Raw genomic sequence first — 24,842 nt, forward strand, 5'->3', positions numbered from 1 at the left:
ACAAAAACCCACACACACAAAAGAAGGGAAGAAGTAAAAATAGCGCGTACCGCTTTCCAAATATTCTTAGACCGACCGTGGCAGCCCAACCGTTGCTTTTTATACCAAATTGCCCACTGTTCACATCAACCAGCTGGCCATCAGTCTCCCAAGATGAGCTGCACCGCTAGGACCGTGCTCGCCAGTAAGCGAAATTAAGGAAAAGGGAACGTGCTCCCAAAAAGCTGCAGGACTTCGGAGCCCCGTTTCAGGCAAAACTCGTTCTGCAAACCTAAGCCAGCAGTCTATTAATTGGAGAGCTCTTTAGTTACATTCAAGGCCACCGACTTCAAAGAGACCGCCAAGCGGAGCCAGATGGGATGGCCACCAGCGCGTCTCCCTTATCCTTTACCCCCTTCCCCCTGTTCAGTCTTCCAGTCTAAAATAAGTGAAAAACAAATGGAGATTTACAGCCGTTGCTGTGGCGTTTTGAAGCCAAACCACCCCAGGGCACCTACACGGCCGCCAAGGTTGCAGACCAGCCTCCTTGTCCCTTTGCGGTAAAACCGGAGAGGTTGCACCGAAGGCCGTGGGGACACTTCGGGGACAAAACCTGCTCCCCCAGCTCTCATTAGCGACGTCAGAAAAATATGAGAGATGAATTTTCAAGGCCTGAGACGAGAGCAAGGCACTTAGAGGGGAGGCGGAGCAAGAATTCCCACGATTTATGAAGAAGCTGGTCACGCTGGAAAGAGACCCCAAAGCAGGGCGCCTGCAGAAGAGGCAGGGCGCGCGGTTCACGTCCTCGCCGCTGCCCATCGCCGCAGCCAGTCAAGGCCATTTCGCCCCGCCGCCCTGGCTCCTTCCGGAGCAAAGCCGCCCTGCCGCAGTGACCCTGCTGGGCAGGCACACGGTGACCATTGCTGCAAATTAGCCGGCGCCGCAACAGCTCGTCACACGGAGTTGGGATTTTCTCTTGCTTTGCCAAAAAGCCAGGGATGCCGCCCAATCCTACGGCCCCCCGCGCCGACTCCGGCGACAAAGCTCCCCTTGCGCCGCGAGGGCCGGGGAGCGCTCGCGAGCCGTGTTTCGACGGCTGAGGTCGCGGCAGGCGGCGGGGAGCGGTACGGCCTCCCCGCGCCGGACAGACGCGGGACAGGCCGCCCTGCCCGTGCCGCAGAGCAACGGCACGGACCGACTTCCTTCCCGCGGCCACGTGCAAAAATCAGCCCTTGCCCAGAAACCCCCAGGCCCACGAGCAAAGGGGAGGAGAGAAGCGGTCCGGGGCAGACGGGGTCAGGACAGGGGTTTGCAAGAGCAGCGCTTCAATAAGAGATGTCCCGGTGCCCTGGAGAAAGGGGTCTCCGGGGCTGCTGGGCGAAGACGCAGGACAAAACCCCTTAGGCAAAGCAGCAGCTCTATACTCTAAACAACAACAAAAAAAATAATCTCAGCTTGCAGCTTTTTCTGAGCCTTCATCCGGAAGAACATCACAGGCCCAACACAAATGCATTGCACTTGCTGCTGCCGCTCCGGATCAAGCTCAGCGGTGAGGCCAGCGCTAAAAATACCCAAGAAACACGTGAGCYGTTCCCACCTGGAGACCAAAAGGCGAAGACCAAAGTCGCCGTGTCCCCGCGCGGCGCAGAGACGTCAGCCCGACCGTGGGCTGGTGCCCAGCTCCCTCGAGGAGCAACTTTGGAAAGTCATCTACGTTTGAGCAAATCACTCCGGCCTCCGCTACAGTTTCAGCCTGGCTGGACGCTGCTGCCTCAAAAAATAAAGCTAAACCACCCCTAAAATCAAAGGTGAGCACATTTTTTTCCTTTCGAGACAGAAAATTCCCCGAGTGCCACATTTTCCCACCCTTTCCCTTTTCTCCATGGCAGGACACAGGGCCGAGCGAAGCCACATTGACCAGAAGAGCCTTGTCTCGGCTTGCGGGGGACTTAAAAACATCCCGTGCRGCGGTTTGGGACGAGCACAGGCGAGATACGGGCGCGCGGAGCCTCGGCCCTCCAGCAGCGTGGGCGCATCCGAAATAGCCTTTCTATCCGAGGGTGGCCTTAACTCAAACCCAGCAGGTAGTCCAGGCCACTGGCGTTTCAGCGCGCGCTTTTATGCCCTGTTTGGAAACCTGGGAGAAGCTTTATGGGTGGTTACAGCACCTTCCCATCCTCGCGGCCAGCTCAGCCGGCGACAGACCTGAGTCACCAGGCCAGGCTGGGTCTAGGAGGGTAGAGAAAGGCAGAGCATTTGGTTGTTTCTCTAAATAATCAGCAAACGGCGCTCTGATTTTAATGCAAAGATGCTCACAGAAGGGAAGGACGTTGTGTCGAGCGTTTCCAACCGGGCGATGTTGTTCAGCTGACCGTTCCCTACCGCGGCTACGGGCACCCAAACCTTGCACGCTCGCAAGCCCTGAGCTACCGGAGCCTGGTCATTAAAAAAGGCACGGGCAGGGAGCACATCCCCCAGTTTGAACCCAAAGTTGCAGCAGTTTTGCTTCGAAAGCCAGCGAGACCCAGGCGACCAGAAGGGCAGGCGGGAGCGGGCGGTTGCAAAATCCCCATGCGCCAGCTCGCCTCCATCCAAAGGTACGTGCACGCGCACGGACGGACAAGGACCGAAGGGACGTCCGCTTCCCGACGGCAAAGCATCCGCCCCTTACGGCTGGGGCTTGCAGGAAGACGTTACGCACCGTGCCTCGGAGYGGGCCCCGTCGCCCCCGCGGGCTGCCGCCGTCCCCCCGGCTGCAGCTCACCGCTCGCGCTCCTGTTATCGAGCGAGCGGCCGCTTCCGCGGGTTAATTGCCGCACGCGTAAAGCCCGAGCTTAACGGCATCCTTTTCATCTGCTGCTCCCTCTCTTCCCCCGCGTCCCAGCACCAGCTCGTCCCGCCGGGGATATTTTCGCCAGCAGCAGCCGGCCGAGGGCTTGCGGCACGGACACGTATTTCCCCTTGGCCTCTCCCTGACCCGCGGAGCGGAGAAGGGGAGCTTTGTGCCAGTGCCGTGGGAGGGCTCCCAGGCCATGCTGCACTTCCAGGAGGTAGCTTAAAGGGCACGCGTGTGCACGGAAAAAGGCAAAACCAAAACATCTCCCAGGTTTTATGTTGACTTAGGGTTTTTCAGGGTTTTTTTTTTTTTTCCCTCTTCTCTCTGCAGCCTGGAACCCATTTTCTCTGGCGAATAAAACAGGCTGCTCCGCTAAAATCCCCTTCCCAACCTCTGCATCAACGGCCCCCGGTTCTTGGGCGAGACAAATACAGTTCAAAAGCGCAAAGAAGAAAAAAAAAAAAAAAAGGCGCAGAACGGTGAATCGAGCAGGCTCCCGATGTGGTGCAGGGGAGAGAGGAGCCCTGACGGGGCGGGAAGGCCCCTACCAACACGCATCTTCAAAGCCGCCACGGGGAGCAGGGTTGGTCCGAGCTCAGGGCAACCGGCTCCCGCGCTGGACGCAGGCCAGGAGCACCTGCAAGCCCCGAGCCCTTGCGTCCCCTGCCCGCACGCGCGACCTTCCTTCCCAGTCGCCGAGCGAGCTGTTCGGCCCTTTAAAAGCGATGCTTCAGCACGGGGGAAAAAGAACCAGAAGCCTCCCGCGTGCCGACGGATTCCAAAAGCAACAGGCAAAACCGCTGCGCCGCTTAAAAAAAACCCGCTCTCACACGGGGATCCTTTCTGCCCCCGGCCGCCGCGACGCCACGAAAGCGCCCGTCGAAAGCGGCGGCGCGGGCAGGAGCTTTCCTGCTCGTCCCCCCCCCCGCGCCCGCCCGCCCGCCCAAATTCAGGGGGGCCGCGGGAGGCGGCGGAGCCACGCGCGCCGTCCCTGCCCTCTGCCGGCAACGCGGCGCCGGGCCGGCTCTGCCGATCGGGCGCCCGCAACCCTCAAGCAGCCGGCGGGCTCCCACGCCGCGGCGGGCCGCCCGGCCGCGCACCCCTCTCGCGTGCCGAGCATCGCCCAAAGGCGCCCCTTYTTGCCCCGTTTCCGCCAAGCACCCGAATGCGCCGGGATAATTTGCACGTTCTTAGGGATTTACTCTGTCAGAGAGCTGCAACGAGTAACTCATCACCGCTTTTTCCCTCCGTTACCTGCTTCCTGCTCTTTGCCCCTGAACGAGCCATGGGTCAGGCACAAAACGGAGTTTCAGCGAACCCCGGAGGGCGGCGAGAGCTGTTCTGCTCTGCTCGATTTGCAGCAGCCCATCGGCTCCTCGCTTGGTGCAGYGAAGGAACCAGGCAGCCGCCGCCGCGCCAGCCCAGCGCCTCCAGGAACGCGCCACGAAGCTCCGGCGCAAGAAGCTCTCGACCGGCGCTGCCGCGGGGACCCGTCCAGGCCCCGGCTGGACCCGCTGGCATCTGGCGCAGCAGGCGAGATGGAGCAGGGCGCCGGCACGTCCCCGGGCCGATGCAAAAAAAAGGAGGGAAAAGGAGCCCAGGTCCCACTCACCTGCCGGTAGGTGCAGATGATGATTTCTCGGAGGTGGTAGTGCATGGGCGTCATGGTCTCGCTCACGGTGTCCAGGGCCATGTCCACCTCCTTCTTCATCCGGTGGCCGTCGGGCAGGAGCTGGACCACCTTCATCACCACCTGCAGGGTGGGCAGAAGCGAAGCGGCACAGGCTTCAGCCCCGCGCCGAGCGCGATTACCCCATGCCTGCTCCTGCCTCCCTCCCTCCTTCCCAGGCCGGCAGAGGAGATGGCCTGCGCCCACCGCGACAGCGCGCTGCCTCCCCGGGGCACAGCCACCACGCACGGCTCTCCCGCAGGGGTGCCCGGGCCTTCAGGAAGGAGGACCACACACTTCCACAGTGGGCACCTGCCAGCACCCCCAAAAAATTTAAAAAAATTAAAGAAAAGCTGCTAGTGTTCCTCCCCAGCTGTCCACGGCTTGGTGACCATCACGAGGATCCTCATTAAGGTGGCCCTCTGCAAAGCCAGCTGCAACGCAAGCACCCTCCAAGCAAAGCACCCGGGACCCAGGGTCACACGCCACCGGGAAACACGGGTAAGCCAGTAGGGACATCGCTCGACAGCACGRGGAGGAGCCGGAAGCGGTGCAGGGGGCTGAATCCAGGGCTCRCCGATACGGGCGGACCAGGACGAGATGACTGTCCTCCTCTTTACTGAGGGCCGCCGTCAGGAGGAGCACACAAGCTATGTCTTGGGTTTTGCTCTCCAGGACATCTGGTCCCTTCCCAACACCAGCTTAATGGTGCAATAAAAATAAAATAAATAAAGCGCACTAATGGGCTGTTGGTCCTGCTTTCCCCTCAGAGATCTTCTGCTGCTTTAGAAATATTTGGAAGCGGCAGAAGCAGCAAATAAAACGGTCTGAATATCGGAGCCCCAAACGCTGCCCGAGCGCCAGACCCGCCGCGGGCACAGCCCGGTTGCTCCCGCAGCCTCGGCCAGGGCAGGGGCAGGCCCAGGACTCACCTCGAACTCTCCTTTGGTGTACTTGGCATCAGGCACGCTCACGATTTCATCCTCGCTCACCTCGGGGATGCCCTGCAGCAGTTGGAGAGGGTCAGGCAGGTCGGCGCTGCCAAAGGCTACGTGATCACCCCTCCTGGCCAAGGACAGGGGTCCCCTCCCTTTGGGCAGCGTCCAGGGATGCCCAGGCCCGTGGCTTTGGGAGACGGCGCTCCAGCCACAGCGCGTCGCAGCACCCTTTTTCGCGGGGCGCAGATGGAGAAAGCAAGGCACAGCGTGCTCTGGGTCTTGGCCCAAATCCTGAGCAGAAAGAGCCAAATCTGCAGGTTTCCAGAGCTGGGCACAAGCCRCCAGGACCCCAGACGTCCTTCACCTCCGCTTTGCCCAGGCAGAGAAAGGCAGGGGAGACAACTCTGAACTTCTACCCCTCCGTGCCCCGCTCGGTAAGAAGGGAGCCACATCCTTCCTTTCCTCAGCACTTAGAGCTTCTTGCAACTCCTCAGCTGGAAGCTCGAAGGAACAGGGAAAGGGATTACCCAGGATATACCTGCTCGTCTTGTGGAGCTCGTTTGCTGGCTGTGCACAGCAAAAGGCCAACGAATAGGAAAAGCGCACCTCCCGCAGCCAACGGCACCCTTCCCCGGGCTCCCTTTAACCCCCCCACGCACCCTTCTCACTAAGGGCACGCTGCTGCAGACTTTGCAGAGCCTCCCCCGCGGCRAAATGCTCCAACCTAACCCCAAGAGAGCAGAGCTCTGGCCCCGTGCCGGTACCTACGTTGAAATGCCACAGCGTGAGGACAGCTATGACCATGGCGGTGGTGGTCCTCCCTCTGCCGCTGTGGCAGTTGAACACGAAGGCTGCCCGGGAGTCCTCGGCCAGGGTGCTCTTCATCGCCTCCAGCAGCCGGTCGAAGTCCTGCGGAGGGGAAAGCAGGGTTGCGGCTGCCTCCAGGGTTATCGGAGGGGAACCTGGTTTCTGGAGCACCCAAGAGCCATGGCAAGGCCGAGAGGTGCCCATGGGTGGGAGCACACGTGTGAAGATGCAAGAGGGGCAGAGCACCAGTCCTCTGGCAGCTGGCTGAGGAAACATGGCCTGATGCAGGACCACCCACCCCAAAGCTCCCCTGCCTGCAAGGGGCAAATCCAGCTCTGAACGAGGAGGTCGGTACCCAACGCTTGAAGCGGCCGCAGGACCGCTTGCCGGGCAGATTGCGAAGGCGCTGCAGAGCACGTGGGTGCCCCAAAGGCGCTGCGGGCGCACAGGCTGCCCATCTTCCCCGGCAAGGCCATCAGCGCACGAGCCTCGGGCATGGCAGGGTAATGGTGCGCGAGGGCTCTCGGGGGGCTCTGCTGCTYCGTTTCACGCCGTGCCTTTTGCCGTGGCAACGGGGTGCCCAGTGGAAGCAGCCAAATCAGAGAGCAGCCTCAAGGCCAGCTCCCCTGCTCCTCGCTGCAGGCCAGGGCCCACAGACGGCAACAGCACGTTTCTGCTAGACRTGGCTGCCAAGCGGTCTCCCACCCCTCGCCGGCCGACCAAACGCATCCAAGAAACACAAGCGGTAGGAGCAAAGTTTCCCGGGAGAAGGTGCCTCCCCAGGGGACGCCTGGCACGCCTGGGAGGCTCCAACCGGCTCTTTGTCAGTCCGGGACTAAGCCCAGACACTTGTTGGGAGCAGACCCAGCCCGCGCTGAAGGCTGCAAATGCTCGATCCCTGACTGCCCTGGAGATGGACCCTGACACCGTTTCCCTGTGCCAGAAACGGGTAGCTGACTTGCTCCCTGCTTGGTGGCACCTAGCACGCGTGAGGCAAGACGCAACTCAGCCTGCAGCAGAGGAGAAGGTGTAGAAAGCCCCCTCGCTGGGCAGCAAAGGGCTGGCACCGGCAGCACCGCTCTCCCGTCCCTCCGTTACCTGCTCCTTGGGAGCGCAGAAGTCAGGGATCGGGATCCGCCGGTACATCAGTCCCTGGCACGTGTTCTTCTGCTGATTAAAGATCTCCTGCATGGTCAAGCAGCTCTTGAACATCTTCATCTGCTTCTCTGTCTCTAGGTAAACCTCCAGCCACTTCTGGGATTTCAGCAGGTCATTCTTCAGGGTAGACTCTAGTTTCTGCAAAGGACAGAAGCCCTCACTGTAAGACTCACTCCTGTTTCAGCCACTTCCCATATTTAAGAAATCTAGCCTACGTAAGCACACACACACACACTTTCTGCCTCAAAGGCACCTTCATTCCCCAAAGGCGACGTGAACTCAGAGCTCCTGGAAAGCAGCAGTTTGCACGGGAGGGGACATGGTAAGGCCACTCTACAAATACTCTTTATGCACAGCTCTTCCCGGGTGCCTTGGGGTCCTGCCTGATGGTCTGCAGGGATCTTAGCTGCAACAGCTAGAGATGGCTACCTTCAGGCACCCTCCGCTCCTCCTCTTGTCCCCCGCCGTCATGGTTCACAGTCTGGCTTACCTGTCATGAGTTTGAGATGCAGCCTGACATGCCTCTCACAGCAGGGTCTGCCAGTGGTGCACGACACCTTGCAAAGTGTGACCAAGAGGCTGAGCACAAACACACACATCTCCATCACCCGCCCAGCTCTCCTATCTCCTCTCCTTCCTTCTATGCAATCTTGGAGGTAGGACCCGACTTTTTTTCTTGCCAATCACTGCCAATATTTCCTGCTGATCGCTTCCATAATCGATTTCTTACTACCTCCCCCAGCACCCTGCAGCCAACACAAAAACAGGCTCCAGGGACCGGCCACCACTTCTTCCCCCCAGGACCACATTTGTGCCGTTCCTCAGACAGCTCCACTGGCTCTCCAGCTTTGGAAACCTACTTGGAGAGATGCGAACCTCAGGAGGATGATCTCTCCAGGCAACTGGAGCGACACTTTGGAGTTCCTCCACGCAGTTGTGATGTTGTTGGCAGACAAACCTCCTTCACTTACTATCTCCTTTCAAAGCCCAGCTGGGAACATCTGTTCTCCTTTGCCCGGGTGCCTTTTACACCCCCTTTCAAGCCACACTATAAATTCTTCATGGCAGGAACTCTGCTTTACTCTGACACTCTGTAAACTATCACACAGTTACAATAAAGTTATGAGGAATCATTTATTTATGTAGCATCATAAAGAGCAGGTTGGTTGGTTGGTTTTCTATCAGCTGGGGTGTCCCAAGCTTCCAGCAGATATGAAGCGCATGAGCCAAACACAACATGCGATAGGACTGCTTCCCCTTGCCGCTAAAACAAAAAGAAACCAAAACAAGTAGCTCTATGGGGTTAGGGACTATCAAAGCCTGGTTTCCTGTGGACATCTCTCATGAGGACTCCTTGAAGGGGGAGATTAGCCTTTCCCTCAGTGAGGACATGACCTATGCCTCTGTCCCACATCCAGTTATTTATTTGCATAAAGCTTGCAGGAACTTAATATGAGATCTCTTTCCCTCTGTCAAATTTAGCTGACATTGGCCAAGGGATTAAGTTATCGGAGTGAGAAGGGAAGGATGAACACAAGGGAGGCCCAGGCAAGGAGAACAAGGTTTTTAACACGAGCGCGCAGCCAGGCAAGTCATCAGGCAGATGTGTTTATACAGGCAGCAACTTTCAAACAGTCCCAGATATATGGGTGTAAACCTCCGTTCACCCACAGTCAACGCTTGTCCTGTGCTTGGGTTTGGATTAGGGTAAAATTGCTTTTGGCATTCCTGCTTCTATTTTTCAGCAAGCTGAAAGCTGCCCAGCCAGGATATTCCTGGGAAAGGAGATTCCTTTTAAAGGGGAGAAATTACCATCTCATTTCAATACGGTACCCAAACCCACCATTTAACAGGTACCTATCCTACAGGCTCAAATTAGGATGGGTCTGCAACGTAACCCAGGAGGTTATGCAGTTAAGGCACCTTCAGCAGTTGCTATCTGGCCACGGGAACAGAGACGACGGGGGAAGAGAGGGAGCGAAGGGGGCCAAGGGCTCACCTCTAGCTGTTCAGGCGAGGATACAGGCACTGTGATCAGTTGTTCAAGGTTCCCAGGTTCCCTGAGGGTGTAGATCTGTTCGTTCCCTTCCAGGACTACTTCTTCCCGGAGGTTTATCCACAAGATGTGGGAATGCTTCCTCTTGGCATCGGTCAAGTATTGCAGGACGCTCCCAAYAGTCTAGAGGAAGCAGCAGCAAAAATGAAGTCCCAGCACCTCCTCCTGGCGTGAGCATGCAAATCCCACACGCGGCCCGGCAAGCGGCCCCTCACCTTGGAGCTGGGCTGCGCCGTCCCGTAAACGGACATCTTGGGCACCCGCCGGAAGTTGGCCACGCTCATCTCCTTGACGGTGCTCAGCACGTCCGGGGAGAAGCGCTCGTCCGCCACCTGCAGCAGAACGAGCCCAGTGCCAAGGGCGCCCCACGGCCTCTCCCCTACGTTTCAGCTGCCCTCTCCGAAACAGAGCTTTCCAAARGGACTCTTGGACCCTCACCTGCTGCCCCTGTCCAAGAAGTGCCTCTCCACCCTTTCAACGCCAGCAAGCTCAAAGCCCCAGAGCTGAGCTTCAACCCCAGGAGACACTTGCTTGTGGTGAGACCATGCAAAAGCAGCAGCAACCCAAAAGCAGCTCTGTCCCCCCTCATCCGGCACCAGCCACCCAGAAGTGGCGACAATGTTTTAAGGAGCATCAAGGAATGTGAAGGTCCACCTACACAAGCACCTGCGGTTCACTTCATGGGCACTGGCACCTCAGCTGTGGGGGACGGACACCCATCTGCGTGCATGGGGGATCTCTGCCCAYCCGCCCAGCTCTCTAAGGGTAGAGGCAGGAGACCAGGGCACTCAGTGCACTCTAGGGAAGCATCCGCCCAGCAACGGAGAAACRTCTTGCTCCTACCACCCAACCCAACCTCGATGCTGAGGGTGCTGCAGGCAAGGGCTTCAAGGGAGAGCATCCAGGGAGTCCCCAAGCGGGTGTCAAGGTGTTGCCGGCAGACCATCAGCAGGAGCAAGCCCTGGCCCACCAGAGGAGCAGCACGCGTACTCACCAGCACTCGCGTCCCCTTGGTTATGAGCTCCGCCGTCACGGTGAGCTCTGAGACGTTCATGTTGGCCTGCAGCCGGTAGAGCTCGGGGTGCCGGCACATCCACTTGCTGAAGCTGAGGGCAAAGCCCAGGGGGTACTGCCGGCGGGGGCAGAGCGGGGACGCCGCCGTCAGGAGGGGTGCCCACAGCCCAGCCCCTCACGTGCCTCCCCGCCACCACCGCCACCCCCACACCATCCACCTCTTCTGCCCATCACAGCGCAGAAGCTGAGGTGCTCCTTCCCTCCCTCGCCCTCCCGCTGCTGCAACAGAGGGCAACGTAAGTAAAATGAAAAGGGGAAGGGGCTTTTCACCTGCTCGTGAAGGTAGTAGTTGAAAGCGATCAAGTAGAAGTAGCGTTCAAGGCTCTGCAAAGTCCTCTGGAGGAAATACTCTTTGGTGCTGTTCCCCTGAAAGCAAACAACGCAGGTGGCACTCGGGACATCCAACATCACCTTAAACAGGACCGCCTAATACTAAAACCCAAAGCAGCCTTTGAGCGTCAGAAACGTGGCTCTCAAACAGCTGTCTGCTGTTACGGGTAGAAAAACGCTCTATGCTTGTTTGCAGCTTGCTTAGAAGAGAGAGAAGCTAGGAGCAGGTAAGCTCCCTCGTTACTGCTCCCACCAGAGACGGGCCAACTGCAACAGCCTCGTTTCTTCTCAGGGGAGGTGTGCGAGAAACGCCGATGCTCCTTCGACACCGGCAGGCAGAAGAGCCACCTGGCCAGGCAAACAGGACCACTCGCTGCAAGCGAACGCACTTTCAGGGGTGAGCGTCACAATTAAGTTAAATRCAAAGAAGTAGTTTATTCTTCTGTGAATGAAATTCGTCTTGCAACTTGGCGGGAGAGGGTTTAAACCACGGGCGAACCCTTTACAGCATCTTAGCTGAAAACATCTTCTATACCAGCAGGCACAGAGCAGAGCAGCAGCTCTTTCCTACAGCCAGCAGCAAGTACGCGTGTTTAAGGAAGGCAGCGCGCTTGGWGCAAATATCACTTAAAACATCACTGTTGGGGAGACTGCGTAATACGAAGGCAGCAGTGGCTTCAGGGCTTTGCCACTGGATATCCAATTTGTTTCTCAGCACTTCTTGTTTTCCAGTTTACCCTCCACGGAGCAGAAGCTAAAGATTAGGACAAGTCTGTTGCCAGTCTCCCTGCAGTGGGGCTTTCTTCCAGAAGAGGACAACCACATCGAGAGGTTGAAGTTGCGCTTGCTCTGGCACGCCAGGTGAGATGGGAAGAGGCGAGGGAGCACACGCGTACACCCACTATCTCTGCTGCAGCGATGGCAGCTTCAAACTGAGGGCAGAGACCACCCGAGATCCCCCAGGTCATCTGCTCAGGCAACATAAGCCGGGGGCTGTCAGGTCAGGCACTACTCGAGCACTTCTGAATGAAACAACGATCCAAAATACAGGGATTCAGAGCTTAAAAATACCTTCCCTGTCCAAAAAAGACCCGTAAAAATGTCCTGCAACACTGGAAGCAGCAAAGGTTGAGTCAYGGGAGCATCCAATCCAGGGAAACCCTAAGCAATGGGACAGTACGATGCTCCTTCAAAGTCTCTGGAGACCACGGTTTGCCCAAGGGAGTGTTACATGGGCCCCTGCGAAGACCGCTCAGTYGGCCATGCCGATTTGACCATCCTCCCCTGCAAATGAAAATCCTCTTCCAAGACGTTATGGAAAAAATCTTCTAAGGAAGCACTGTGCACTTAGGAAGAGCCTTTGCCGCGCCACGGCGGGAGGAGGAAGACTCGGCAAGCGTCCTTTGGAAGTTGCTGACATTGTGCAATTGACTCATGAATATTTACTTGTTATCCGCAGGACAAATCCGGCCCGCTGTCATTTATCAAGAGGCAGAGAAACAAGCTTACTCRGGAAACTCAAAACAAAGCCTGTAASGATGGAAGCGGTCCAGGGCTTCGCCGCTGCCGGCACCACCAGCAGASCGGTTCTTCCCCCCCCTCCACCAGGCRCTTGGTTTCCTTCACTGAACTCAGTGCTAGAGATTTTCCTTGGGTGCAAGTGCCACCACAGACCCCATGAACAGACTTTCAAGGAAAGGGGGCAACAATCCGTCAAGATTTACTTAACCCAGACCCAGGCAACAGCTCAGGAGCGGGGCACAGCCGAACACGATGGAGAACGGGTCCTGCAGGGTCTGCTTATGCTTTAGCATCATCGCACGCCGAGACCCAACCCGGCCACCACGTCGCACCGATTTGCCATTGCTGGAGGACTTCAGTCTCCACTTTTGCCATCCAGCCCAGGGCAGAAAGACCCGTTGCAACGTGAGATAGTTCTTGCACGCCCAGAAAGGCCTCTCCTTTCCCAGGAAGCACCTAGGGCTATGAGAGCTCACTCGGGAGGGCTTCAGTGTGGCTAAGCCACCAGTCTGACCTGAAGACCCACCAGCCCTACTGGGTCCATGCTGGTTTCCGACGTGGAGAATCGGCCCCTCCTTCCGCTCCTCGTTCTCCTCGCTTCCCCTCCACCCCTCACACGCCACCCGTGTCCAACGAGCACATTTTCCTGGCCCCTCGCCACTGTTTAAAAAGCGCTATTGCTCCAGTCACACTTCAAATAAACACTCCTCTCGGCTAATTTACGGCAATCCCTGGCCATTTATTTTCCAGCGTCAGAGACGACATATACCAGCCATCCGCAGCCCGGCAGACGAGCCGCGCCGGGCAGGCAGGGAGCCGGGGAAGGGACTCGGGTAGGGCAGCTCGGGAGAAGCAAAGGCAGGCAAAGGTGCCATACAGCATGCCCAAATTCCCCCGGAAAAGGGATCGAGGGAGAAATTTGACGTTCCCCATAAAACGCCAAAGAAGTGCCAGCAAACGCTTCTTGCCTACTTAATCGTTTTAACGGGGCTTTCCCGCCCGATAACAGGGGAGCACGTTTGCTTTGGCGGCGCAGCGTGTTTTCCGGCTGCCCTTTCCAAAACGCCCTGGCACTCACGCTCCGCTCTAGCCGCGCGTTAATCACTTAAATGGAAAAATTAATCTCCAAAAAGGCTGGAAGTGAAGTGAAAAGATGAGTCAAGTGCATCTGGGATCTGCATCTCCTCGGCTAGCCAGGACAAAGTTGGCCGGGGGGGGGGGGAAAAAAGAAGGAAAAAAAGAAAAAAAGAAAAAAGGAATCGATGGAAGAAGCTGCACTAGGACCCGGCCAAGCCGCTGCTGCAYGTTAGCCGGCCTCGTTCCAGCGCTCGCGAGCTGGCAGTGGCAATTTATGCCTGGTTTGGTGCACTGCAACCTCGCCATGCACAGCTGCGGTCGTACTTGCTTTTCGAAACGAGAGAGGAAGAAAAAGAAAAAAAAAAGGAAAAAAAACACACACGCAGCTAGGAGAGGTTGACCCTGAGTTATCCTGACCCTGAGTTACATTCATCTCAACAGCAATAAAATCTCCACGCAGCAACCGACGCTGGCTCCCAAAGTTTCACCGGCAAGGCCAGCATCAATCTGCCRATTTTACGGATGGTGAAACGAGGGCACAGGATACTTGCCCCCAAGGTCGCTTACCAAAAGCGGTGACCAAGCCAGAAAAGGCCAGGTTTTCCCCCAAATCCCAGCCTGTTCAATTTGATGGTCTATGTTTTTTTAAGCGATTGGAAAAAAAGAGAAGCACTGTGGCCTCCCAGCTTTTCACAGCCTTGGGAAGTTTCCAGATCACAGGAAGTTTTGTATTTCCATAATTTACATTCTTATTATTCGCTCGCAAAAACATTTCTATAAATTACCGTCCTGCAAACAGGGCTCTGAAACTCCGGGCGGTTTGTGCTGCTTTCCCGACACGTCGCGGGCCGGGCCGCGTCCGGGCGACGGCACGCATCCATCCCGGCAGCGGGGCCGACTACGCGACAACGCGCACGGCGGAGAGGCTCTGCATTTCTCACCGCGCAGTCTTGGCTCAGAGAGCCGGGCAGAGAGAAAAGAAACAAAAAGCAGAAACAAAACAAAACAAAAACCCACCCCACACTAAACATTTTATTTGGGTCACCAAAGGCAGCAGCACGGAGCCTGAACGCTCCCGGGGAGCCGGAGCGCCGCATAAAGATGTGCTCTTTCCTCGGCGCTTTTCGAAGGAGAGCTGCGCTTYGCGACGCGCTCCTCCCGGCTTCTTKGCTAAAGCAAGAGCACCTTTGCCACCCGCCCGGCACCTCTCGTCGTCGGACGGCTGCCGCGGTTTCGGGAGGGGAGACGCTAACGTTCCCCCGCCCCGGCTGGCTGCTGTTCCTCCCCACAGACGYGGCCCCGCTCCGAGCACGACTCTCGCGAGACGCGAGCCCCCGAGCGCGCCTCCCCGCCGTACCTGGATCTGGTAATCCTCCCCGATCCCTTCCAGCTTCTTCTTGCATTCGTAGATAGCTTCCTTCATGTCGTGCATCTCCGAGCAGAGGGCGATGGCGCTGTCCACCTTGCAAGGACCACGAGGAAGTTTGGTGACTGGAGCCCCGGCAGGCAGGGGAGCAGATTTCCCGCTCTCCCCCCTGCCCCTCGCCTCTCCCCGTCTCCCACCCCATAGCCCTCTCCTCCAGCAGCCCGGCCACGTGGGGCGATTCAGCCGCATCAGGGGCCGAGAGCAGTTTCGCTACCCAAAAGGACACTCCTGCGCTCGCCACGGGTTTTACGCACCCCCACTTACCTCCTCAACTATCTGCTGGCCTTTAGGTACCATCTCAATGAAGGCTTGAATAACCCGAAACCTCTCCCTCGGAGACGTTTTAGCTGGATGGGGGAGGCTGGAGKTGGGGGAGAAGAAAAAGAAGGTCAAACTGCGAGCAACAGGACTTGAGTCATCATCTCTTCCTTCCTCCACCTCCCTTTCACATTGGGGTCATCCCAGAGTTTAAGAGGAGACTGCCCTTCCTCGAAGCGTGCACCGCTCGCCCGGTCACCTGGTGGCACATCTCCTACCCGTGCCATAGCCCACCGGCACGGCTCCCTTCATCCAGGCAGCTCTTCACCTGCCTCAGGGCAAGGGCCGGGGTAGCCCGAGCTATTCCTGATGCTTGCGAGCAAGCAGGACTTTTCTCCTCACTTCGTAGCATTTAAGGCAAGAGGACCGCTCAGCTCGACCAGGGCCAGGCTGGAGGGGACACTGCGGGGCCCCTCTCGCCCCAGGGGGGCCGTCCCGCTTACTCCGGTTTCTGCGTTGCTCCCTTGTGGTGGAGGAGGACGAGGGTGCCCAGGGCCATGGCCAGGTTGGTCCTGCCGACGCCGGTCTGGCAGCTGAAGAGCAGAGCCGGCGGGGGCCTGCCGGGCTCRCGGAGAGGCAGCAGGTTGGGGCTCTCCTAGGGAGAGGAGACACGAGGGTGCTGCGGCGTGGCGCCCTTCGCGGGAGCATCGCCCACAAGACCCCGACGGGCTAGCGCAGAGGCCGGCGGCGAGGCGGCGTCACCGCACTTCTGCGGCAAGGCACAGGCTGCAGGGGACACGYGGCCGCGGGCACCGTCGCCCGCCGACGAGGGGCGTGAAGCCAGAAGCGGGACACGCGAGACGGAGGAGACCGACTCCTCTAACCCCTGCTAACTTCCAGCTGATGCTTCCCAGAGGCCATTTTGCCAGGGAAGGAGTTTTGTTTTGATTCAGAAAGGCGAGAACCCAGCGATACCACGCCTGCACGTTGGGTTATTGTTATTTATTTATGAAGGACTTGAATAATAAAGGAAAAAATCCACTTGGAGCAAGATCAGCCTACGTGGGAAGTTACCGAGAGAGCATTTCCAGCCATGGAAGCAGTCGCGCAGGCCACCCCTGCCGAAGCAGAGATCCTCCTCGCCRGGACGCAGAGGGAAAGACAAATAAAACCCCGACCGGGCTGTGCGGCAACGGGGGGRAAAACAAGCCGGGGCCGCGGCCAGAGGCAGGAGCGCTCGCCGCACGTCGGGCCGAGCCCGGCACGCTACCCGGGGTCCCGGCGGCCAGGGACAACCTCTCCGAACACCACGCAACGGGCTCCCTGGGGAAGCTTATGGCCACAGGGAAGCGGTCGTGGGGGAGGCGGGCACGCATGGAGACCGGGGAAGGAAGCAGAAATCAGACTTTTGGTTTTCCTCCGGCCTTAGCAGAGCAAGGGGCACTCAGAGGCCCGTGCGTGCAAGAACGGTGAGGTCTGAGTGCCCGCAAACAGGYGGCACCCATGCGCCGTAGAAGGCAGGGACCACATGAAGGCCCACAAAGCAGCATGGAGAAAGGTCTCGGCACAGKGGATACCCTCGGCACACCTCAGTAGCAAGGAGACGAGATAAAAAACAGGTCGCCGAGACCTCCTGCTACGCTGCATTGGAGTAAAAATACGTGAGCACAGCCAAAAACCCCCAGGAGCAGCCACTTGGCACTTCGGGTGAGGCTAAAACCGCTTCCTTGGGGAAGGACAGGAGCACCAAGAAAACATTAGTGCAACTCAACTAGGAGCGAGATCCTTCTACAGGCCTGAAAAGAACCAAAAAAAGGAAATCCTAACCCAAAATAATCACTGACTGGGTGTTTTGGGTTCAGCTGTCCCTGAAACACTCCTTTACAGCGKCACATGGTGCTCGGGAGCTGCAAACCCTCCCGGCGCTGGTGGGGCTCCATCGCGGACCTTACCCTGAGGAAATGGATGAAAGCATCAAACTGGGCCTCGAGAGGAGCCCCATCCACGGGCAAGGGCAGCCGATGGTACCTGCCAGGCACAGGGAAGAGCCACTCGTTACGGGGAATGACCCAAAAGGACMTCTGGAGAGGCTCCCCTCCACGTCACGTCGTGGCGGTCCATCTCCTGGGAGTACCTGTAGGACGGCTGCAGGAAGATGGGCCTCCTGTAGACCTCYTCCGTCACGTGGATGTCCTCCTCGCACTGGATCCTCACGGCGTGCGGCTCGTCCTTGAAGTGCTCGATGTCGTTGTAGACGTAGTACGTGCTCTCGCTCAGCTGCGCAAAGTCGTGGAGCTTCGAGAGACGAGCCCRGCCGTCAAAACCCGCAGCCTCGCCACCGCCGGCGACCGCTGCCCGGAGCGGAGCCGGCAGGAGGGACCGCGCGCCCGCACGGCTCCCAGGCGAGCCCGCCCTCGGCACCCGGCGGGTTTGCAGCGAGATGCCCGCACGCCCCTTTTCCCAAAGCCACATCCATAAGCGAGGCAACGRTCCAAGCCAGCCCCAAAACGTGCCTCGCGGGAATTAACCAGCCTCCACTGTCCCCACGCTCTGCCACACACGCGCTTTCGGCTCTCGGCCCAACCCCAGCGCCCAAACGGATGGGGACGACCCCCTCGCTGCCCTTCAGCCTTGCAAACGGCCTCCCCGATCACCTCTTTCCGAATGGCGAGCTCCAGGTTTTCCACCTTGACCCCCCTCTGCAGGCTGTGCAGATTTTCGTGCAAGTTCTCCTTGCCGCGCGGCGTGTAGGGCACGAAGTCGCTCTCCACGCGCAGGAAGACCACGGGCTCCTCGCGAACGCAGAAGAAGACGCACTCCTGCAACGACCCGGCCACGCGCCGGCCATCAGCCTTCCCCGCGGCTACGGTTTCCAACGGGTTTCCAAAACCCTTTCTGTCCTTGCAACAAATTGGCCAAGAGCTCCGGGAGTCAGCTCCGGAGACGGAGCGTTTGGCCGCTCTGCCCAGAGCTGCTCATCTCTCGGGGCACCTCGAGACAGGATAACACAGGGAGGCCGGTCAAGGCGACCGCGCGCGGCCCCTCCTGAAGACCCAAGCGCAAGGAGCTCCTGCTTTGCTTGCTTTTCCCGTGATTTCCTTACGGCTAACAGAGACGCGGCCCGTGCGCAGAGCGAGCAAACCGCTCCTCGCTAACGAAGAGCAGCGGAGGTGCACTCGTTTGCAGAACCGCCGGGGATTTTGCAGCGGGAGCGCTAACATGCTATTCGCCACCCCACCTCTCCCCGTGCCCCAGCGCCGCTGGAGAAATCCAGACCCGGAAACTCTGCAATGAGCCACTTGGGGCTGGGACAGTCCGGTCCCCCTCCGCACCAGACCTTTTCCGGCCACCCCGGGGAACGGTAAGCCCGGAGACCCCGCCGCGGCCGCRCTCGCCCCGACGAGGGGATCCCCGCGCTCGCACCAACCTTGTGGCCCTCCTTCTGGAGCTTCTGCAGCACCTGCTTGAAGCCGTTGAGGCTGGGCTGCCCCATGCCAAACACCGCGTACCCGCCTTTGGCTTGCCGGAAATTCGGAGCGCCGCAGCTGCCGGTAGTGTTCAAGACGTCTAGTTTACTGTATACGTCTTTGACCATAAAATATTTCCCCTGCAAAGTAAGGGGTGGAGAGAGAGGGAGGAGGAAAAAAAACTGGAGCAGGATGCAAGCGGGACCCGCGGAGCGTTTCTGTTTCTGCCCAAAGACCGGCTCGGGGTATCGCAGCACGTCCCAGCAAGGTCATCCCAGAGACCTCCCCAAACCGACCCTTACAGCTTCCACGCCGAGTTCAGTGACCGCTCTCCCCGGCTCATAAAAACACACATGCTATATTGCTTTTAAGCCTTTGGCTTGCTTTAAGGCCCCTCCCGGCCTCTTCTCCAGCTCCAGCAGTGCGGCCGGTGGCACCCACCTGCACGAGGTAGTGCTCCAGCGTGGTGTCCGAGATCCGCCCCACGGCGTAGTTGGCCTTCAGCAGGTCATCGTGGATCTGAAACTCCTCCCTGCAGTTGTACCTGCAACGGGCACCCTTCAGAGAGGGTCCTTCGGGCAGCGAGCGCCGGGCGGGACGCTAGAGGAGGAGGAGGAGGAGGAGGAGGAGGAGGGCGCGCACTTACGTGATGACCACGGGCGCCACTTTGTTGGTGATGATGGACTTGGCCTTGCTGTTGTGGAGCCCGACGGCCTGGAAGGAGTGGATGCTCAGGGAGCGCTGGTCCTCCATGGCGCCGGTGCCGCGCACGGCCTCGAAGGCGGCCGCCGAGACCGTCTGCTGGGCCGTGCTGGCGGTTGTACCCATACCCACGGGCGGCTTCGCGGGGCGGCGCCAGAGGCACATGGAAGAACAAGGCGGAGAGGAGGATGTTCTCAGCAGGCTGCTCCGGAGCGGGAGCCCCACCAGCACCTGGGCTTCCCGGGCTACCGCTCCCGGTCTCTCCTTTCCCCTGGGGAAGGGAGACAATCCAAGGCCAGACGCCTTCCCAGGTGTCCGGGTCCGGGCGTCGATAAACAGGGCTGGCGACAGCAAACGAGGTGGCCACGTCTCCGGGAGCGCCGCGACGGCCGGAGAGGCCCGTTTCCATCGCCACGAGGACACGGCCCTTTCCAGATGCTCCGGTCTCCTTCCCTGACATGCAAACCCTTTTTTCCCCCCAGCCCTTGACACCTATCCTGGGGGACCACCCCATCCCTGGCCAGCCCAGTAGGATGGTGGCTTTGGGCTACAGCCTCCCCCTCTGCACCAGCAAGGGCCCTTCCCAGAGCAGAAACGCTTCAAGAGCAAGCAAATACCACCGAGTATTTCAGCCCCCATGTAATTCGCTCCTCAGCCCCCCTGCTCGTTCCCAGCTCGCCGTTTATTATCGGGGGACGCAAAGACGGTGGGGCGCTTGCGGCTCCTCCAAGCCGGCGGCAGCGAGAGCATCTCGCACCGCTTGACCACGCTGGGACAACACGGCGGCGTCCCCACCGAGCAGCTCCAACGTATTGTGGGGCGACTTTTCTCTGTCCTGGACACGCAGACGTCAAGAGAAGCTCAGCTTCTTACGACTGGGAAAAATAACTTTTTAAAACAAGGCAAGTTCTGGGCCACAAAAACTTCAAGTGTCCTTTTCCTCAAAGCGCGCTGAACGCCAGATGTTGCATGAAAGAGGAGGGTTGTTTATAATTTAGAAATGATTTGCAAAGGCCTTCAACAGCATTTTTCTCTTGTGAATTGACACTCGTGTGACAAAATTCATTTGCTTTGTTGCCGAACCAGGGAAAGGTGTTTTTTTCGCTTTTGCAACCAGTTCTCCAGCTCACACTGAACTGGAGCTCAACAGTGCGGACACAATGTGTGCTGGAAATCATGCATTAATGAACAGCCATTAACCCAGATGCTTGGGGTCTCTTCTCTCGCCTTGCAAGCCGGCTCTGAGACTGGCTTGCTGGATTTTACCTGTCTTTGGAAGTCACTCACRTATTTCCTTTAAATAAAAATCCATTATTTTCTTACTGTTTACAGCCTACAACAAACTGCCACAAAGAGGAAAAACAGCAGAAAACAGGCTGTGGCTGTAAAGCCGTTACCACTGGATCAGCACCTTATTATAAGGGCCGGGTCGGCGACGCTATCGCAGATCCATTTGCGAGTTTGCACTGGGAAACGCGAGCCGGCGCTTGTGACAGTCTCCGACGGCAGCGCCGGGCAAACGCGCCAAAAGCGGCGGCTTGGCATTGCCTTTTCCACTGGCAGATAATTTACTGCCTTGGCCGGGAGCCTCCGAAAGGCTCCGGAGAGCAGGCGGACRCAGGCGCCCTCCTCCCCGCGCCCGCACCCGGCTGCCGGGACGGGAATAGCAGAGCGCGGCGGTCCTGGCGCCGGGAGGCTTTGCAGAGAGCTGCAAACGCGCCCGCGGCAAAGCCTCCGAAAAACGGGCTGCATAGAGACCACCGAGGCCCAGCACGGATTTTTTCTGCTCCCCCCATTTTTTGCACATAAATGCCATTGGGGCAAAAAAAGCAAGAAAAACAACAACAAAAAAACAGACGCCATGAGAGAAGTTGCAAGCGTTTCGCAGCAGCCRCTTCGGGGTTTTGAGAGCCCCGGACCCGAGTGGGAGGGAAGCACTTAGCCAGAACGGTTCCCCCCGTCTTTTCGGTTCGCTCAGCAGCGCCGAATCCTTTCGGACCGGCCGATGGCAATTACCGCTCGGGCAACTCGGCAGCAGCGCGGGACGCTCAATAGCCGCCCCGCATTTGTATGCGGGCAGGGGCGGACGTCGCCGCGCCGGCGCTCGCGCCCTTCTCCCGCCGCCGCGGCTCGAGCCACGGGACGTCGCCGCAAACCCCCGAAAGGGTATTTCTGAGCAACAAACCACACCGGCAAATAACAGCGTGAGACACGAAGTTAAGCGACCGGAGAGATTTGGAAGCGGGCTTTCCAACCGCAACACGGACGCACGGGGGAAACCCGACCTAAGCTGCTTTTTGCCTTGGGTGGGACATGCTGCCTGCACGCCGCGAGCATCTTCTGCCGAGGCAAACTGGCCTCCGCGGAGCATTGCCGGGCCGCGGGGGCAAATCCCACCAAAGCCCCTCGCTGACGGCCACGGGGGCTCCAGCGGGCGACGGCCACTCGTGCAGTGAGGAGAGCCGGCCTCAGCCCCTGCCCTTCCGGGCCTGGAAATGTGCCCAAAAAGCTCCGTTGCGGCATTCTCCGCCTATCTCAGCTTGGTGCATTAAGATCCAAAGCCGCGTCGGAAGGATGCGTTGCTGCAGCGCCGAATATTTGCCTCGTTAAGTCAGGAAGGCGACGGGGGGGGGGGGAACCCCCCCGCAGAGCGGCATTTGCATGAGAAGAGCGGGCTGGGGGAGACCCCGCGCACGGCCCCTGATCAGGGAAGCCAGATCCTTTAGCCGAGGGGCCGGGGAAGGAATAAGAAAGGGCAGGAAAGCACCGTCGCGGATCCGGGCCAGCGGGGCCAGCCAAAGCCTCGGGCGTTTCRGACCCGCTCCTTGCCAGCGCCGCCCGCTCCCGCACCGCGCTGCCTCCCGCGCCGCCRACCCGCGTCCCAGCGGAGCCCGGGAGCTTGGCCGGGATTCAAAGACGGAGCGAACAATGGCCTAAATATAGCCGGGGCGGCCGCCGGGGCCGCAGCTGCAGGATGCATCTGCCTCGCAGCGCCGCAGCGAGGAGGAAGCGGGCGCTCGCCCGGCGGCCGCATTGTCGGCGGGAGGAATCGGGACCCATAAATCTGTCCGTCCCCCACCGCCTCCTTTCTTTTTTTTTTTTTTTCCCCCTTCTTCCTCTTTTTTTTTTTTTTTTTTTTCTTTCTTAACAGTTAAAAAAAAGTTCTCCCCGCTCCCTCTCCATCCCGACCGACCCGCCTGAACCGAGGACAAGCGGAGGTTTGACTGCTATAAAATGCAAACGTGCCAAAGCGAGAGGCTGGTTGGCACTGGCTGGTCCAAACCGCGGCACGCAGCATTGCTTTTTTGGGAGAAATAAATAAATAAAGCCAGGTCGCGGCTAGCAGGTCAAACGGGCCTCCCCGTGCATCTAGCCCAGCTTTGCGCAGCGCGAAAACAGGAACCTTGAGGCGCCAAACTTGTGACTCTCCAGGTGACCTTTTCTATGAGGCTTTTACCAACGCGTTCCCCGGGGAGCCGCAACGCTTCAGCTTTGCGGCAGCGCGCACAAATATAGATACTGGAAGGCTCCGGAGCGATCTGCTTTTCTCGCCTCCTTCCTCCCGAGCCGGAGAGGCCTCCGCTCTCCCGCTCTGCCAACGCGACACATCCTTTCCCCGGGACGCAGCCGTGCCTGCGTAAACCCAAAATTATAACTCTTTGGAAACAACATGGTAGTTCTCCGCTTCCTAAATTAACGCAGCGCAAACTCGCGGCCCCGTTTGCTCGGATGCTCTGGAAAGCCACCAATCTCCTGTGCCAAAGCCAGGATGAACCCGAAACGGGCGGCTGGACGCCCCCACCAGCCCCGGGAGGGAGGGTCACGCGCTTGGTCCTTCCCAGCACCTGGGAAAAGGGCATTTTTGGCTAAAATACAGCAAGCCGGGAATTTCCGTGCCTTTCTCCCCTAGAAGGACTATCCACATCAAACACCCACGCGCGCCATGGGAGCGGGACTTCTTTCGTTCCAAGCTAGGCCGAAAGGAAACGGTTGGTTTTATGGAAAAAAGAGAGCGAGAACAGGTGAGGAATGGTGCGTTTTCCTTGCCTTCGCTGCTAAGGACCTTCGATCACAGAGCTCCTCGGCGCCCCGATTTTCACGCCGGCTTTTTCCCGCGCCTCCGCCTGCGAGGCGGGGAACACGCGCTGCCCTCACGTGCCCCCCAGGAAGCACGAAACGCGGCCAAGCACGCGTGCGTGCGGCTTTGCAAGGTTTCGGGGCAGCGCGGCGCAAGCCCAAGCGCCGCCTGACCCGCGGCGAGCTGCGTCTCACAGCGATGCACAGGGCAGATCGCAGGATTGCAACGGTGGCGCGGCTAAGGAAGGGCGCAAGAGAGGCGGGCAAAGGCCGACGAGGCGACTGCCAGCCCCGAGGAGCTTCTCCTTCAACGCCAACGCCGGGGCGCTCCCGAGCTCCGGCAACCCAGCCGCCCTTCCCGACGCGGAGGCACCCGGGGCCGGCTCCGAAGGGCTCCTCGGGGCTCGCTCGCTGCTCGCGGAGGAGCCGCCGGGCGTGCGCGCGCTTGGCAGGCGCAGGCTGTGATTTGCTTCTATTCCTAGCAAACCGCCGGCTCCCCCTCGCCGGGAGGGAGCCGCCGGAGCAGCCCGGCGGATCAATTTACAGGGCCCTCTCCGCAGCCGGCGGCGGGGGACGCGGGGGGAGAGGGCTGTTTTTAAAAGCAGACCACACCTTTCGCCATACAAGAGCGGCCTTATGGGCACATATATCTCCATTCGCACACGCGCTTCCTCCGCGTGTTTTTGCACCGGGCAGCGCCGAGGGCAACGCCGGGCTCTCTCCTCCCGGCCTGCTTCCCTCAAATCGAGCCCGGCCAAGGGGCATTTATTCAAAGCAGGGACCTGGCAGCTATTTTTAGCCTGTGGCAGGCAAAGACATAATCACTTCCTGCCTTCCAGGAAGGAAACGGCCCCCCGGCCCCGGGCACGCCGGGAGCGCTGCCACCGGGGAGCCGAGCCGGGCCGGCCGGCGCGGTCCAGTGGCTCCGCTGCTTTGTCGGCGGGTGTCGCGCAGGAAAGGACGCACGGAGGGATGCACGGAGGAAAGGCCGACCTGCAGAGCCCGGGCTCCTTGCAAAGCGGCTTTGGGAAGCGGCCGAGGCCGGGCTGGAAGTGAAGGGCAGGCACTGGGCCCGAAACTCTGGATGTGGTGGCAAAGGCCGAGGCGCCACGGACCCGGGGTGCCGTCCATCCGTCCGTCCATCCTGCTTGCCAGCCCTGCTGCAGGGTGTGCTCCGCGCACAGGCTTCCCAGCTTTCCTTCCCTGCGAAATAAAGCCAGCCCGGGAAAACTTCTCCCGTGCCTCGTCCTGGGCATCGCGAGCCGCGCTGGGCGCGGGCGGCTTCTCCTTCCGAACGGCGGGCGACGAAGGCAGCGCGTGGGGCAGAAAAAGAGAAGGGCAAAGCCGCCCTAAGCCGCTGCCGAGCGGGGGGCGCCGAGGGCCGGGAGTTGCCCGCTCGGGCGCCGCAGGCTCCTCGGGAGAGCGCGGCCGGCGGAGGGACGCGGCGACCGGCGCTGCCCGCCCGCC

At 59.4% G+C, this 24,842-nt stretch overlaps 1 protein-coding gene across 1 annotated transcript in view; it reads right to left on the reverse strand.

The window, feature by feature from the left end:
- PALD1 (phosphatase domain containing, paladin 1) overlaps positions 1-19,517 on the reverse strand; it is a 26,661-nt gene extending 7,144 nt beyond the window's left edge. The window contains exons 1-17 of the mRNA XM_026071055.1: positions 19,243-19,517; positions 19,038-19,140; positions 18,557-18,736; positions 17,784-17,948; positions 17,264-17,424; positions 17,082-17,157; positions 15,633-15,784; positions 15,136-15,232; positions 14,803-14,907; positions 10,788-10,883; positions 10,438-10,572; positions 9,659-9,775; positions 9,387-9,566; positions 7,328-7,525; positions 6,191-6,331; positions 5,417-5,488; positions 4,428-4,568 (exon numbers count right to left, since the gene is read on the reverse strand). Coding sequence (XP_025926840.1) covers positions 4,428-4,568; positions 5,417-5,488; positions 6,191-6,331; positions 7,328-7,525; positions 9,387-9,566; positions 9,659-9,775; positions 10,438-10,572; positions 10,788-10,883; positions 14,803-14,907; positions 15,136-15,232; positions 15,633-15,784; positions 17,082-17,157; positions 17,264-17,424; positions 17,784-17,948; positions 18,557-18,736; positions 19,038-19,140; positions 19,243-19,463 — 2,340 coding nt within the window. The 5' untranslated portion in view covers positions 19,464-19,517. The remainder of the gene's footprint in view (positions 1-4,427; positions 4,569-5,416; positions 5,489-6,190; positions 6,332-7,327; positions 7,526-9,386; positions 9,567-9,658; positions 9,776-10,437; positions 10,573-10,787; positions 10,884-14,802; positions 14,908-15,135; positions 15,233-15,632; positions 15,785-17,081; positions 17,158-17,263; positions 17,425-17,783; positions 17,949-18,556; positions 18,737-19,037; positions 19,141-19,242) is intronic.
- Positions 19,518-24,842: the final 5,325 nt, after the last annotated feature.

This window comes from Apteryx rowi, unplaced genomic scaffold, assembly GCF_003343035.1.
Source record: "Apteryx rowi isolate R43461 unplaced genomic scaffold, aptRow1 scaffold_320, whole genome shotgun sequence".
Lineage (NCBI taxonomy): Eukaryota > Metazoa > Chordata > Aves > Apterygiformes > Apterygidae > Apteryx > Apteryx rowi.